Below are 17,348 nucleotides of genomic sequence, written 5' to 3'. Positions count from 1 at the left end.
CTAAACTAAATCTTAAGTTTATATACCACCAGGGAAAGAGGCTGCTATGATCCATAAATAGATGTGCATAATATGCAGATAACATAGGAAGATTCAAATGCCCAACATGGCCACTTTTTGCCCACTCCTGGGCTGCATCAGGGGCTATATGCAGTTATCACAGCAAATACCCCTCTCGTATTTTTTCATAAATGTAAATCTGCTCAAGAGTTATGAAGAATGCTCTTTTCAGCAAATGTCTCACAAATTACTCAAATTGAATTACATGGGAAAGAGCCTCAGATCCCAGTGTGTTAAGTGTCAAACTGAGCCACCACACTGGAAAGGTTTAACTACCTCATTGGCTCAATAAAAAGCCCCTTCTGTCCAGTCTATGTTTCAACAAGAGCAAAGAAATTGACCCTGGACGATCCACAAAGAAAGTCTCCAAGAGAAACCAAAAAAACGCTGTGGAGAGATGTTCCTGAATTGGACTTTATTAAAAAAGCAACATAGCAGTCCACATAAAAACCTTAAGGACCTAGTCCGCTGGGAATGTTGGACCCGACGCGGTCTATGTTTTGACAGTAGAGTCTTCCTCAGGGGTCCCCACTAGTCCTAGGATGAAAGACATGTGGAAAGGCTAAACAATCCAAAAGTAGATGCTTAGAAGCGGGCCATATGTGGAGCTTCTACACATCACTTTTGGATTGTTTAGCCTTTCCATGCATCTTTCATTTTAGGACTAGCAGGGACCCCCCTGAGGAAGGCTCTACTGTTGTCAGTCTGTATGATTCATCAAGTGCACAAAAAAAAAAACTTATTCACAGTGAAAAGCGCACTAGGCAGATCCATAAACATAAGCACTTAACTTGAGACAGGGCTCTGGTATTGTGTGGTTCTCCTGCTATGTGTTTTCTTTGCCAATCCCTTCCAGTGTGGTTGTTCAGTTTGAGACTTTACAACATCGGGATCTGAGGCTCTTTCCCCTTTAACTCAATTTGAGTGTAATTGAGACATTTGCTGAAAGAGCATGCTTCATAACTCTTAAGCAGATTTTACATTTATGAAAAAAATATGTATTATTGGGGGGATATGCCCAGTTCCCTGTACTAATGATAAAGCACTGCAGCAGCTATGCATTGTCCCATTCTATTATAATAATAACTATTTCTTCTATACCGCCATAATCTTACGACTTCTAGGCGGTTCACAGTGAAGAGAGCTGGACAGTCAGCGAATTACAGAATACAAATGGCGAGGATGATACAGTACAGTCAGTGAATTACAGATTACAATTAGTAAAATACAATACGTTACAAGACAGTTTGTACAGTACACGTATTTCTCAAGTTATCAGCATGCTTGCGCGGTACAGGCAGTCGCAAAGTTTCTGAAAACTTTAAATGCAATTAAAACGCAAGCACTATCTGTACCAGGCTCCATGGATGAAGTCACCCTCCCGTGAGAATATCTGCCTGCCGTCCCTGGATAACACCTGTTACAGTAAGTAATTGCACTTTTAGGTACATCAGAAGCAGAAAGCCTGCAAGAGACCCCATGGGACCATTAGATCATCAAGGAGCAAGACTGGCACTGAGGAAGGACAAGACTCTAGTGGAGAGACTCAATTCTTTGCTTTGGTCTTTACGGAAGATCCCTAGTATGTGTCAAATTAGGATAAAAAAAAAAAAACTTGTACTGTAACTGACAAATTGTAACCTGTTAACCGAATATTATGTATGTCGACCTGTAACACATTGAGCTCTTTGGGGAGAATGGGATAGAAAAGTAGCTAAAATAAAAATAACTCACGCCAAGTCCTGGAGTACAGCAGCATAACTTGGTTTTATTATCCTCTATCCTAACCTTCAAGATCCTCCACGGTATCCTTCCTCCTTTTATCCCTCTATCCTGGAATTCCTCAAATCCAACCTCCACTAGATCCACTCAAAAATTAAAACTATCCTACCCCTCCTTAAAAGGCATCTCCCTTGTTGGTAAACTTGGCTCTTCCCTCCCTTTCAGAATCACTCAGCTCTGGAACAGTCTCCCTTCCCCTCTCCGCAATTTGAGCCCCCTTCTACCATTCCGTAAGCATCTGAAGACCTGGCTCTTCTCCAGAACGTAACCCCGTCCCGCTCCTGGCACTCTCACACCAACCTCTCTTCTCTCATACTTATATAATTCCACTGGAGTTCCGTTCCTTCCCTAACCATGTAAACCGTGTCGAGCTCCATCTGCGGAGATGATGCGGTATATAAACCCAAGATTTAGATTAGATTAGATTAGCAATGATTGCAACCCAACTACAAAATTCTACATTAGAATTTGCACACTCCTAAGGGTTATGCACGAGCTTGTGTTCCCGGCCGCCAACAGGAGGAGGAAATTGCAAGAGAATGGTCTCGCACGCACCTGCCTTCTACTGCTTGGGGGGGGGGGGAGCGAGGGAAGGGTTATCCGTCAAGCTGAACTGGATTCATCACAGCCAGTTCAATAGAGCTGAACTGGCCTAGACCAGCGGTCTCAAACTCGCGGCCCGGGGGCCACATGCGGCCCGCCAGGTATTATTTTGAGGCCCTCGGTATGTTTATCATAATCACAAAAGTAAAATAGAAGTTTCTTGATCATATGTCTCTTTAGCTATAAATTACAATATTATCATCAAGACTTAGCTAAAAGGAAAGACTTAAACTATAAAGAGTTTTACCTCATGCAAAATTGTCATTTCTTGAATAAGACATTAACAATTTTTTTTCCCGAGGCCCTCCAAGTACCTCCAAATCCAAAATATGGCCCTACAAGAGGTTTGAGTTTGAGACCACTGGCCTAGACCCTCAAGGTTAGCCAGTTGTGCAACTAACCAGGAAGCAGTGTCCAGCATCGGCGTTATGGTCCGTGAACTTCACTGTGGCAAGAGGAAGGCCAGACACCGGCAGAGGAACAAGTGAAGGCTGCTCTAACAGGCTTCTTACACCCTCTGGGGGGTCTTCCCTCTGCCAAGATACACACACAGGAAAAGCGTCAAATGGGCAGGAGACCCTAGTGAACGAGTTAACAGAAGACAAACAGAAACCAGAGCCTGGGACCAACTTGATTTGAATAATGAAATGACCAAAGGTAGTAAAAAAAATTTCATTTTCTATTTTGTGATTAGAATATGCCAGAGCTGGTGCAAGACAGCAAGCATGAGCTAGGACCCATAAGGACATTTATTTTGTTTACACCACAGCACGGGTTGGGAGAGGTTGTAACCCTATATAAACCTATTGTTAACACTATAAAATCATAACCTGTTCTGAACTCTGGGGAGGATGGTATACACAGAATAAAAAAAAAAAAAAATAGCTACAAATATTTTCTATGGGGGTGTTCAAACACGATTGGCCTGAAATGGTAAGTTTTTGATTAAGCCAAAAATTTGTTGCCACACGTTAGGACATTTGAGCTATCCTCAAGCTATTAAAAAAAGGAGCTAAGTGTTGGAACTTAACTCAGGGCCTGATCAGGTACGATCAAAAGATTGCACAGATAACCAACACAAAGGTGAAGCCGATTAAGAGACCATGCGGCCTATCCAGACTGCCCATCCGAGCCATCTCTTCATGCTACTTTATTAGCAAAACCCATTTCCTTACCTTAAAGTCCTGAAATGGTTCACACAAGGATCAAGTCCAGATGACAAAAATAGTATATGAACTTTAGGCATAACTGACGTATGGTTTTTTAGCTTTCTGACAAAGTCTAAGTTCCTAAATATAAATGAGAACTAATAAATCTGTCTCAGGAAGAACATTTTAACAACAAAATTACCATGGAGAAAGATTGCCAAGATCAACCTTTTAGAACTCCTTAAAGGAAGGGTACATAAGCTTTAACAGCTCTAGACTGTACCAGACATCCAGATTTAAGAACATAAGACTAGTCTTACTCGGTCAGACCAAAGGTCCATCAAGACCAGTAGCCTGTTCAGTGGCCAATCCAGGTCACTAGTACCTGGCCAAAACCCAAAGAGTAGCAACATTTCATGCTACCGATACAGGGCAAGCAGTGACTCCCCCAATGTCTCTCAATAACAGACTATAGACTTTTCCTCCAGGAACTTGTCCAAACCTTTCTTAAAACCAGCTATACTATCTGCTCTTACCACAACCTCTGGCAATGTGTTCCAAAGCTTAACTATTCAGAGTGAAAAAATATTTCCTCCTATTGGTTTTTAAAAGTATTTCCCTGTAACTTCATAGAGTGTCTCCTAGTCTTTGTAATTTTTGACGACGTGAAAAATCAATCTACTCCACTTGGGATTTTGTAGGCTTTAATCAAATCTCCCCTCAGCTGTCTCTTTTCAAGCTGAAGAGGCCTAATCTTTACCCAGACACCGGTGAATGCTTTGAGGCCCTCCAAACATGTCTCCATGTTCAAGAAGGAGGTTGGGGGGTGGAGACATCTGTCCAGATTTTACTCATCTAAAATCTGGTAAGTGACGTGCAAGAAGGCGGCAATTTAGTAATTTAGACAATAAGGGCCTTGTTTTTTGTACTATTTAGAAACTAAACTAAAAACTTTTAAGTTTTTTAGACCGAGTCATCAACCAAGAGGAGCTCGACTTGGGTTAACAATGTAATACATAATAAACTTGACAAGGAAAAGTAAAACTGAAATAGTTAATTTCCAAAATGTTTCGCAAACCAACAAGTTTTCAGAACTTTCCAGAATAAAGCAAAAGGACCTAAACTTATTCATTTAAGCGGTAAAGCATTCCAGAATTCGGTTAATTTAAAAAGCAAAAGAATGACTAAATCTCTTAAAGGTTCTGTTTTTACCACTGAGAGAGGGAAATGTAAGATTTAATTTTTGAGAACTTCTGGCAAGATGAGATTTATGAACATTCCAGTCTAAAGGAATCAAGGTGACAAAAAAATGCCAAATAGGATCTTAAATGCAATACAAATGCACTTAAGTTGAGTTCAGAGATATACTGGAAGCCAATGGAATTCCTTGAGCAGAGGGGTTACGTGATCGAATTTTACTCTTACCGAAAAGAAGAGTAGCTGCCATGTTCTGTGTTAATTTGAAGTTTCTGCAGGCTGACCTTTGAAAGACCCAAATACACTGAATTGCAGTAATCCAACCTTGACAAAAACGATTGAACAATACAGAGGAGTGGAAAAAAGTGCTCTCTACTCAGAACACCGAGGTTGAAAAAAATTTTAATAAGCGAGTTTAGTTGGTCCTTAAATGTAAATGAAGAATCGATAACAATTGACATCATGGGGGTGTGAGTGTGGGGGGTGGGAGGAGATCATAGGCAGCAATAGAGTTAGCTATACCAATATTGACGTCTATATTTTACTTTTGTATTATATATACATATTTTCATTTTACTTTTAACTCTGTGTTGCATAGTGAGCGTTTTAGTATTTTATTAATTGTTCATATTAGAGCATAATTATAACAAATGCTAATAAACTTTGAACTTGCTATCTGCTTTCAATCTCTTATAAAAATGGGCCAGAGGCTATTTGAAGCCAAAAGCTGTCCCTGGCCCAAGTGCAGATCTGCTGTGGTTGCAGCCATGACCCTGCTCTTCTCGTATTGGTCTGAAGACCTCAGGGGTAGTGGTCAGCTGGCAGCTACGAGTGGTTTTGTAGACCCACCTAAAAAGCCTGTTAAATTTGCGATGGGATACTGCATCAAGATAGGACATAACCTGGCTAGTTTAAAATGCCAAATATTGGCACTAGGACTAGTTAAATTAATGCCAGCTCCACCCTCAGAATTCCTCCAAATTGCAAACCAGGCTATTTTGGTTCCAACATAGAAACCTGTAACCCAGTGGTTCCCAAACCTGTCCTGGGGGACCCCCAGCCAGTCAGGTTTTCAAGATATCCCTAATGAATATGCATGAGAGAGATTTGCATACCTGTCACTTCCATTATATGCAAATCTCTCTCATGCATATTCATTAGGGATATCTTGAAAACCTGACTGGCTGGGGGTCCCCAGGACAGGTTTGGGAACCACTGCTGTAACCCGTTAACTGTATATTATGTGCGTCAACCTGAAACCCATTCTGAGCTCATTGGAGAGAATGGGATAGAAAGTTTAATTGGTTAATGCCACTGAAAATGTAACAGCCCCAACAGGCAATTTCACCTGCCAGGAGCTGTTTAGCTAATTAAATTAAGAACATAAGAAACACCTTCACCGGATCAGACCTAGGTCCATCTAGTCCGGCGATCCGCACACGCGGAGGCCCAGTTAGGTACTCCCTGTAGGAGACCCGGATTTCCCGTATCCCTCGATATGATTTGCAAGAAGGTGTGCATCCAACTTGCGCTTGAAACCCAGAACCCCCCCCCCATGTTACGTTTGAGCTGAAGCAACCTTCCCATTTCCACCTCTTGCTGTTGGTTGACCCAGCCTACAGCAATACATACCATGGGCCACGCTGCCAGCCAGTCATTCATCGGGGTATTTGCAATTCCTGGCACATCTCTTCTCACAGACACCTGGAATGAAGATGGGGGGGCATTACTTACCCAGTACAAGCATCAGTTAAGACAATGTCAGTATTAAAAAAGTTTAAGCTACCTTTACAAAAGGAGTCACCGGAGGCCGTGTGCAACGGGTATCGTTTCAACATTAAACAATTGTCGAGTAATAGTGAATAACTAAAAAAAAAAAAATCAGAAGTAAACTTGGAAAGCAAATTGAAACCTAGTAATAGGATTGATGAAAATATGCACAAGGCACATTTGCATACCCCGTCACCTTTTTTATATGTAAATCTGCCTCGTGCATATTCATTAGGGATACCTTGAAAACCTGACTTTTTAAAAATATCATATCACTAGCAGCTGAACTACACACCATCAGTACCTGCATTTTATGCTAGGCTATCCCTCAAATAAGCATTTATGACCGAAACGGCATTACAGAATCACTGCACAGGACGACTTAAAATGCTACATAAAGCACAGGATTTTAGAAAAGGCAGCGAAATGAATGCCAGCAATACGGAACTGCAACATTGCAATGCAAAACCTATTCCAGACATTTTGCATACCACAGTACACGAGATCTCTCGCCAGGTCCCTTACTTCCTCCTACACCCCGTCAGTTCTCTTCAGGTATTTCTCCATTTTACTAAGCATGTTAGACAGACAGGGGCTTGTGTACCTGCATTGTTTCAGCTCATAACATTTATCGGACCAGGTAGAGTAGATTAACCCCTTATAAGCCCTAGGGCCTAGGCAATGAGTTGAGTATCATTGCAGGTGGTTTTGGCTCAAGAGTAGTGCGGCCATTAGATAGAGAAATTAATGATTTTGTAGGTCAGGAGTAGGACCTTGAATGTCACCCTGCTTTCCATCAGGAGCCAGTCTAGTTCTTACAATAGTGGGGTGGCACACGTGTGGATAAATCTCTTTCCAAGATAACACTTCCTTCCCTACCCTCAGCCCCCCTCTGCGATCCAGCTGCTTGTTTTTATAGCAGGCTATTCCACCTATCACATTAGGCCCAAGTACTTGTTATTAATGTTTATGCCTCCAATACGTACGTTTGTTGGATTCACCCAGAACCAGTAGCGATTGGAGGTATAGTAGAGAATTTACTTTTTTTTTTTTTACACAAGCACATGCCATGCCCACTTCAGTCACTCAAAAGGGGAGTTCATGCACTTGGTATCGCTGTTAGAATTCTTCAACATGCCCAGCCCCCCCCCCCAACCCATCTCACCTCTACATAGTTTTCTTCACAGATGATCTCCCGAGGGTTCCATGGGTCATCCAAGTTACAGGTCAGGGCCAACTGATAGGAGAGAATCTGTCCCAAGCCTTCAGTCACCTGGAGCTGGAGCTCAACACTAAATTGTCGGTCAGCCTGGGAACAAAGTAATATAGAGTAACCCAAGTAACTAGTTGCTTTAACAATGTTGGGTAAGGGGAGTGGTGGAACCCATTTCTTCTCTACCTCTCTAGGTATAGCACTACTCACCATGTTGTCCACAGAGCAGCCAAGGAAAGACACGCGAATTTCAGTGTTTCCATATACATCCTGGGTGATGGTGAATCCACACTGAGATGCAATCTTGTCCGTCACAGAGATGGCGCTTCCCTGGCTATCTAAATAGGACATGGCCAAAGTAAGAAGGAAATTCTAGGAGATAGGCAGGTCGAGATCTCCCCTTTGGAGCCTGTAGTAAAGAACCCAGGTCAGGCGTTCATGTTCTTATGAAGGATTTTTTTTCAACCTAAGTTGCTATACTGCAGGGGTCTAAAAGTCCCTCCTCGAGGGCTGGAATCCCAGTCAGGTTTTCAGGATTTCCCCAGTGAATATGCAAGAGATCTCTTTGCATGCACTGCTTTCATTGTATGCTAATAGATCTCATACAAATCCTGAAAACCCAACTGGATTCTGGCCCTTAAGGAGGGACTTTGACACCCCTGCAGTATAGCAACTTAGGTTAAAAAGTAAAAGAATCCTTCATAAGAACATATGTGCCGACAGTAATGTTAAAGCCTACGCTCGTGTCCACTTACTGCTTCTTCCATTGGCCTCTTGCCTCCTTTAGATTTAAGCTCAAACCTTTTGAGTAGTAGCTCAAGTGAATCACCTACTGTACTTACTTCCCTGCTCCTAGGAGGTCTTAGGATCAAAAGGTCTGTACCCAAGGCAAAGGATGGTTAAGTGACTTACCCAAGACCACAACAAACAAGTGTTTAAGGTATTTCGATACTGTATCACATTAAGCAGTTTACAATCAGGTACTCAAACATGTCACACATCCCCATCTGTCCTGGTGGGCTCACAGTCTAATATACCTGGGGTAATGGAGGATTGAGTGACACCGTCACATGGAGCAGCATGGGATTTGAACCCACAACCTCAGGGTGCCGAGGCTGTTGCTCCAAACACTATGCCATTCCTTCCTCCTGGAATTCGAACCAGGCTCTACCCACTAGGCACTTCACGCCTTTTAGGATCCTTATATTAAGTAGTTTTATGTGGATTCATAAAAGGTGGGCTGGAAAGACTTAAAAAAAGCCTACCACCACTAGACATGTCACACAACAGATTGTCATTACATGGAATGAGTCAGTTGTCTCGATATAGCAATTTAGAGAGCTGGGTATAACCACTTTAACACTCCCCCCCCCCCAAATACTTACTAAAGGCCTCCAACTGCCACACCTTCTGACCCAAGAAGTTCTTGTCAATCCAGAACCAGAAGCCACGGCTACGGCATTCTGACCTAGCCACGCCTTCATAAGAAAAACAAAAATGTTTCAAGCTTTCCACTTTTTCCTAGACAGCAGCACCACGATTACAGATGGATTTGTTATCCAAGACGAAGGCTTACACAAACACTTACAGCAGGGGTGTCCAACGTCGGTCCTCGAGGGCCGCAATCCAGTCGGGTTTTCAGGATTTCCCCAATGAATAGGCATTGAAAGCAGTGCGTGCAAATAGATCTCATGCATATTCATTGGGGAAATCCTGAAAACCCGATTGGATTGTGGCCCTTGAGGAGGGACTTTGAGATCCCTGTGCTATGGCTAGTCCAGGGCTGGGCACCTCCAGTCCTCGAGGGCCGGAATCCAGTCGGGTTTTCAGGATTTCCCCAATGAATAGGCATTGAAAGCAGTGCATGCAAATAGATCTCATGCATATTCATTGAGGAAATCCTGAAAACCCGACTGGACTGCGGCCCTCGAGGACCGACATTGGACACCCCTGACTTACAGGAATGAAGCAAGGCCACGAGGCAAGATGTTACATATGGATGAGGCCATAGATGCAAGAACGTTGTAAGATACAACAAGCACCAGGACACTTACACCAGCAATTCAGTTTCCCTCTCATCCCGTCCACCCACATGGCAGAATTGATTTTTTTCAATAACACGAAATACAATATTCTTTTAGAAGTGACCCAGCCAGGGCCAACAGTCTTTGCCAGCCTCAGCAGAAGATAAGACGGCAGAGAAAATGCTTTTACCAGCATCCATTCCCCCCACCCCCCAAAAAAGGAACAGGGCTAGCAGATTTGAATAAGGTGGAAAGGGCTACATCGCAGAAAATCAAAATGTAGCCGATGATTAGCACAACAGAATTAAGAATACAGCCCTTGAGGCTTTAAGTGAGTCAAGGTGACTAGGCTTTCGAGATATCCTTATTAAATATGCATGAAGGATTTGTATACCCACTAAAGCAGAGACCTCAAAGTTCCTCCTTGAGGGCTGCAATCCAGTCGGGTTTTCAGGATTTCCCCAATGAATATGCATGAGATCTATGTGCATACATTGCTTTCAATGCATATTCATTGGGGAAATCCTGAAAACCCGACTGGATTCCAGCCCTCGAGGACCAGAGTTGCCCTACCCTGGACTAGCCATAGCACAGGCATCTCAAAGTCCCTCCTCGAGGGCCGCAATCCAGTTGAGTTTTCAGGATTTCCCCAATGAATATGCATGAGATCTATGTGCGTGCACTGTTTTCAATGCATATTCATTGGGGAAATCCTGAAAACCCGACTGGATTGCGGCCCTCAAGGAGGGACTGTGATCCCTGCACTAAAGCAGTGCATACAACTCTTTCCCTCATGCATATTCAGTAGGATAGCTTGAAAGCCTGGTCCACTTATAGCCCTAAAAGAGCAAACTTTTACAAGCTTAATTTAAGCCCAAGCAAAAAACAAAAAAACAACAAAACTACGCAAGACAGAAGGCAGCTAACCTCAAAGAACACTTACCTTGAGGTAAAGAGAGGGGCTCTACACCCAAAGGGAACAATGCAGAAATTAAGATCACCCTAACAGAGAAAAGGTTACAAAGTCAGTATCACATTGACAGAACAGCAAACAAAGCTTAGTTTAATTTTTTAGACCTGGTTCTAAGAATAACCAGAACACTTCTCACCTACCTATAAAGCAGGGCTGCCCAAGTCCAGTCCTCGAGATCTACTGTCAGGCCAGGTTTTCAGGATATCCACAATGAATATGCATGAGAGAAAGATTTGCATACCAAGAAGGCAGTGCAGGCAAATCTCTCTCATGCATATTCATTGTGGATATTCTGAAAACCTGGCCTGCCAGTAGATCTCGAGGACCGGACTTGGGCAGCCCTGCTAGAAAGCTATCTGGGATCATAACCTAGAAGTACGGAGCTCAAAACCACTCAGGTATTTTGAGAACACTCCAGAACAACAGCAGATATCGCATCAGAGAAGTAGTGGAGGCATAAAGTCATATTATAAGAGAACAAGTGAAGACATAACCAGTAAAATACATAAGTAGAGCTAGTATAGACAGAGGGTATCCCCAGCACTGAAGAAATGAGGACTAAGGCACAGCCAGGAAGAGAAGTGTGTGTGGGAGAGGTTCATATAAAAACAGTGAGGACCATATCTTTGGCTTTTACAATATATGATCCGGTAAAACAAAGGTTGTGATGGTCCAAATAAGGGGGACAAGAGAAAGTAAAGACCATTTTTAGCACCCTAGAAAGCCAGATAGCTAAATCCAGTATGTTGGATTGGGACAGAGATCTAATTGTTTAGCTAAATTAGTTTCTAATAGTCCCCAGTTAGGCTTCTAAAGCTAGGACAAAACCTTACAACATAATACAACCAACTTGACATAATAATCAGATTGGTTTTTATGTAGCATTACCATTGCTATGACTTAGAACCATTAGCAATAAAATGTTATGCAATATTAAGCCTAATCACATCAGACTAGTCCCCCCCCCCCTATACATTAGGTACTTAATCCATTGTAATAAAGAACATAAATAAATATACTGTCTATTAAAAAAGTTTAACAAAAGAAAACCAAACACCCAGGTCTATAGTCCAACTCAATTACCCAATAAGGAGCAGATAGGCCATGGTGAAGTCCCCTAGCCCAGCCTTCTCCTCTTTGAGGTAACCCGCCAGGAAAACAAAAAAGAAACCAAAGAGAGGAACAAAGCAATGCCTGGCAGGCAGATTTTATAGATCCCCTGAGGAGCTGGGCCACAGCTCTCAGAATTGATGGACCACACCTTGGGGAGGAGGAGGGGAATGGGGGGAGCTGCTGATTAAGCTCAGCACCTTCAAGGTTGGGTTAATGGATTCTCAGCTGGAAGCAGAGCTGCTAAATTACCCAGTTCCAGGAGGGAAGTTTAGGCCAGTCCTGGATTTCGGCCATTATGGGGCCTTCAACACTGATTTCAGTAAAGAGATTCAGGAACTACAAATACTAATACTTAAGGTCCCTGAAGTTTAGGAAGTAAGCTCAAAAGCATGGTGGGCCTAAAAGTCTCCCCACTGGCAGCTCTGTGGAAAGGCCTTTGTTGAAGATCTTTAAAACTCCTTGGGTAGGAGGGGAGTGTGGTCTAGTGCTTAGACCTGCTTCCTCAGCATCCTAAGATTGCAAGTTCAATCCCAGCCTGCTCCTTGTGACCCTGGGTAAATCACCCAACCCTCCAATGCCCAAGGTACCACAGTATTGCAAACCACTCTGGGGTGAATTTCTTCACAAAAAGGCAGTAAATATGTTTGTTGCAAGCAAGAATACAAAACCAAAGAAGCAAAAGAGGTTTGCTTCTTTAGACTTGCTTGCAAGGTGCAGTACATGCAAATAAATCCAGGCTTGATGACTGGCTCCAGAGTTGAACCAGCCTGGGTTTACCTCAGGGATTTGTTGCCTTGCTTTACTTAGGAACTTAATTTCAAATGGACCATATGAGGTTAAAAGCTGCCAGAAGCAACTTATTGGCTGTTCCAAAATAAGTAAGGAACTCCATACATGTGTGAGATGAACCCAGGACTTGATCAATTCTCTACGACAAATCGGAAGCCTGTTGGCCACACAAAATATAGATGATTCTAAGGGCCAGACCAGCTCAGCCAATATGCAAACTAGGCAGCCGCCTAGGATAGGGTTACCAGATGTCCGGATTTTCCCCGACATGTCCTCCTTTTGAGGACATGTCCGAAGGTCCAGATGGCTTTTCAAAACGATTTGAAAAGCCTCCTCTCAATCACCTCGGGCAGATGCGGATTGCCTCCTGCCCGACCAAAGCAGGGCAGTGGGGGCGTGGTGCTGGGGCTGGACTGGGGCGGAGATGGGTGGGCCTGGGGGGCGGGTCTAGGGTGTCCAGATTTTACATTCGTAAAATCTGGCAACCCTAGGCTAGGGCATCAGAGTGGGGGGGGGGGGGGCACTGCTCTAGCTCAGGCCAAAGCCTCCCCCCCACTTTCCTTCTTGCTGTCGGACTTGCCCCTGCTGCCCCCCCCCCCCACTTCCTCCAAGACCAGTTGAAAGATTAAAGAAGCTGCACAGGTCTTGCAAGCAAAGGTCCACACTGAAACACTGCTTCTGTCGCCTTGAGCCTATATAGGTATGTGCGACTCACAAATGGAAGATTAGATTAATTAGTCCCATCTCCATCTGCCTCAGAAGGGGGGGGGGGGACAAAGCACTGCTTAGGGCCCATGCAGTGCCAATGCTTCCTCTAGCCAAGGGGTGGTAGTGGTAGGCCTGACAGCAAGAAGGAAAGGGGAGCAAGCTAGACATGGGGATGGGGTAGGGAAGGGGAAATGGTAGGGTTACCAGATATCCGGGCGAAACCTGGACATGTCCTCTTTTAAGAGGACTGTCCAGGTGCCTGGAAGGATTTCCAAAATCTGGCAGTTTATCCAGTTTGTCTGAGTTTGGGGCAGCATCTGGAGGCCTTCTGTGCATGCCTGGATGTCAACACAATGGCATCATACATTCATGAACATGATGTCATCACGTCGACGTCCGTGCACAAAGGCCCTCCAGAACTCGGGGAAGGTTGTTCAGCTGGGGGTGGAACAGGGCAGTGCCGGGTGTCCTGTTGTTTTTTTTAAAAAGGAAATCTGGCAACCTTAGGAAATGAGAAGCTGTCCAATTTGAAGGGGAGGGGAGGGCACAGCTACTCAATTCAAGTCCTTGAGGTCCACAGGCAGGCCAGGTTTCCAGGATATCCACAATGAATATGCATGAGAAAGGTCTGAATACCAAAGAGGCAATGTATACAAATCGCTCTCATGTATATTCATTGTGGATATCCTGAAAACCTGGCCTTCCTGGTTTAGGGGAAAGGGAGATACTGGCCCCTTTTTGTGTGTGTTGGGGGAAATGCTCGACATTGGGAGGAGGGATGTCACAGCTGAAAGTTCAGCTATGGGGGGGAGCAGCATGATTGAAGGTTCGTCTAGGACAGGGGTGGGCAACCACAGCCCTCAAGGGCCACAGCCTCAACACGTCCACAAAGAATATGCATGAGTTTGATTTTCATCTATTGCTTCCACTGTATACAGTGGTGCCTCGCATAACGAACGCCTCGCACAGCGAACGCTGCGCACAACGAACTTCATGTCTTGCTTCCTACAACGAACTTCGTTTCACACAACGAAGTCGCCCGAGCTGCATCCTTCCGCGCAGGCACTGCGCTTAACTGCCCTCTCTCCGCCTGGCTCCCTGTGCAGTGGCGGACCGTCGGCTCGCAGGGGCCCGGCGCCTACTGCTGATGCGTTGGGGGGGGCGGGAGCTACTCTCGCCGCTTCCCCGATGCTAGAAAAAAAAAAAAAATGAACAGTTAAGTCCCAGTTTTTGCCGCTGAGACTCTGCCCTCTCTCATTGTAAAATTAGACTCTACTTAGTCTGTCTTTAAATTTAAAAAATGTGTGTTGTTTTAAAAAACAATTATGTTTTTAGATGTATCTAAATAAAAATAATAACAAAAAATTTATCTTTTTTTATGTCATCTTAGCATATTTTATGCTACAGAACGAATTATTTTTTTTAACATGTATTGTTATGGGAAAACGCGTTTCACATAACGAACTTTTCGCATAACAAACTTGCTCCTGGAACCAATTAAGTTCATTGTGTGAGGCACCACTGTACATTGCAAATAGATCTCACGCATGTTCATTGTGGACATGCAAACCCAACTGAGCTGTAGCCCTTAAGGATCTTGGTTGGACCAGCTCTGACCAGTGTCATAGTGTTATTACTGATGGTTTGTTTTCTTTTAAATTCACATGTATACCAAATGCATGCAGACATGACAAATTACCCAGTTCCAGAAGAGATATTTTAGGGAGATATACCCATCCGCCCTTATGAAGCCGAGTTAGCTTTTTTTTTTTATCGCCGGCTGCGGCAGTAAAAGTTCCAACACTCATAGGAATTCTATGAGCGTCGGAGCTTTTACTGCCACGGCTGGCGATAAAAAACGCGAACACGGCTTCATAAAAAAAGGGTGTTAGTGTTTCAGGCCCCCATAATGCATCAGGATAGAACTTTTAGAAATCCAGAGGGAATTCTACCCTGCAGCACTGATTTCCAGTTCAAACTTTTGAATCAACTTTTAGAAAATATAACAAATTAACAAGACAAGGCCGAATGTCACAGAACAGAGGCGTTAATTAAATGGATTTAAAATATGTTTAGAGTGACTGAATCATTTATAAGAAACAAAACAATGGGTGAACTCGGGGGACTGCAAATACTGCCCCGCTTTGGGAACAAGTTCAAAATCAGAACTAGTCAAAGGCACTGGCAAACTTGGCAGCTGTCTGTATTCAGTGCTGTATAAATAGGCATAAGCAGTTTTGGTACTAACAAGTCACGGAGCTGCCAAGTTACTGAGTCGGAAGACAGACTTTTTGTCCGGTGCTGGTTTTGAACGTACATCCCAAAACCAGTGCTTCAGGTCCCATAAGGCATCGAGACGAGATTGTAAAAAAAAAAAAAAAATCCAGAACAGGTTTAAAATTTATCTTCTGGAACTATATGTGACTTGGAAGCTCTGAAGTCAAAATGAACAGATAAAATAAACGGAAGCTTTTTGCGCATATTATGAAAACATGTGTGGTGGGTTGTTCCCAAGAACCAGGTTGGGAAGCGCTGATCTACCTGGTCTGGTGTCAGGTTACAGATGTTGAATAGAAGGAAGCTATTATCCTGCTGCCTGGCTTTAGTTGCATGATGGGACACATTCTGAACTTTGTTAGTCATTGTCACTTTGCAGGAGCCCTCATTACCACAAATATGCATTCTGTTCTGGAGGCCGCACCTTCAAAAAGATCTAAAAAGGATGGAGTCGATCCAGAGGAAGGCTACTAAAATGGTGTGTGGTCTTCGTGATAAGACCTAAAGATCTCAATTTGTATAGTTAGGAGGAAAGGCGTGAGAGGGGAGATCCTATAGACATGTTTAAATACCTACATGATGTAAATGTGCATGAGGCGAGTCTCTTTCATTTGAAAGGAAACTCTGCAATGAGAGGGCATAGGATGAAGTTAAGAGGTGATAGGCTCCGGAGTAATCTAAGGCAGTGGTTCCCAACTCTGTCCTGAACCACCACCAGACCAGTCAGGTTTTCAGGATAGCCCTAATGAATATGCATGAGAGAGATCTGCATATAATGGAGGTGGCAGGCATGCAAATCTGCTCCATGCATATTCATTAGGGCTATCTGAAAACCCAACTGGCCTGGTGGTCCTCCAGGACAGGGTTGGGAAGAAATACTTTTTTTTTAACAGAAAGGGTGGCAGATGCATGGAACAGTCTCCTGGAAGAGGTGGTGGAGACAGAGACTGTGTCTGAATTCAAAAGGGCCTGGGATAGGTATGTGGGATCTCGGAGAGAGAAAGAGATAATGGTTACTGTGGATGGGCAGACTGGATGGGCCATTTGGCCTTTATCTGCCATCATGTTTCTATGTAAAAATACATAATGGGCAAACATGGTTTTTCCTGTTGCATAGAGCACTCTGGACCCCTGTTCGTTTACAAAAATTGGATTGCTCTAAGTCTAATAGATGTTGGCATTGTCATCTCGAAGCTGGAACTTTAGATCATTTATTGTTTTATTGTCCATTCATTAAGGCTTTTTGGCAGTCTATTTGGGATCAAATAAATTGCATGTTAGAAAATCATGTAGCTTTGTCATATGACACAATTTTATTTGGCCTGTCCATGAGAGCTAAAAGTCAAATATCTGCTAATAATAACAAGCTTTTGATGATATTGACAGGAGTTGCCATCCAACAAATAATATATAATTGGAAGGATTATAAAAGGCTGAATTATTGTTTCTGGTGGAATTCAGTTTGTCATGTGTATAAGTTGGAAAGAGCGTTGGCAGTTCAAAAAGGTTATTATAATAAATTTAAGGATGTGTGGGGACCATTATTAAATTATTATAATGAATAATTTACACTTTTCCCAATGTTAATACAAATGTGGTTTGGGATGGGCGGAGGGGGGGGGGGTTCTTGGTTTTCCATTAAGAATATATATATGAAAGACATAAGATATTATTTTCATGAGATATAATAT

The 17,348-nt window shown here is 43.3% G+C and overlaps 1 protein-coding gene across 1 annotated transcript in view; it reads right to left on the bottom strand.

Moving 5' to 3' along the window:
* LOC117350631 overlaps positions 1-11,982 on the bottom strand; it is a 30,744-nt gene extending 18,762 nt beyond the window's left edge. Inside the window, exons 1-6 of the mRNA XM_033925051.1 lie at positions 11,854-11,982; positions 10,741-10,799; positions 9,159-9,251; positions 7,984-8,111; positions 7,726-7,869; positions 6,423-6,494 (exon numbers count right to left, since the gene is read on the bottom strand). Of these exons, the coding sequence (XP_033780942.1) occupies positions 6,423-6,494; positions 7,726-7,869; positions 7,984-8,111; positions 9,159-9,251; positions 10,741-10,799; positions 11,854-11,876 (519 nt within the window). The 5' untranslated portion in view covers positions 11,877-11,982. The remainder of the gene's footprint in view (positions 1-6,422; positions 6,495-7,725; positions 7,870-7,983; positions 8,112-9,158; positions 9,252-10,740; positions 10,800-11,853) is intronic.
* Between the last annotated feature and the right edge of the window lie 5,366 nt (positions 11,983-17,348).

This window comes from Geotrypetes seraphini, chromosome 16 (assembly GCF_902459505.1).
Source record: "Geotrypetes seraphini chromosome 16, aGeoSer1.1, whole genome shotgun sequence".
Lineage (NCBI taxonomy): Eukaryota > Metazoa > Chordata > Amphibia > Gymnophiona > Dermophiidae > Geotrypetes > Geotrypetes seraphini.
This window is presented reverse-complemented; position numbering and strand designations above follow the sequence as displayed.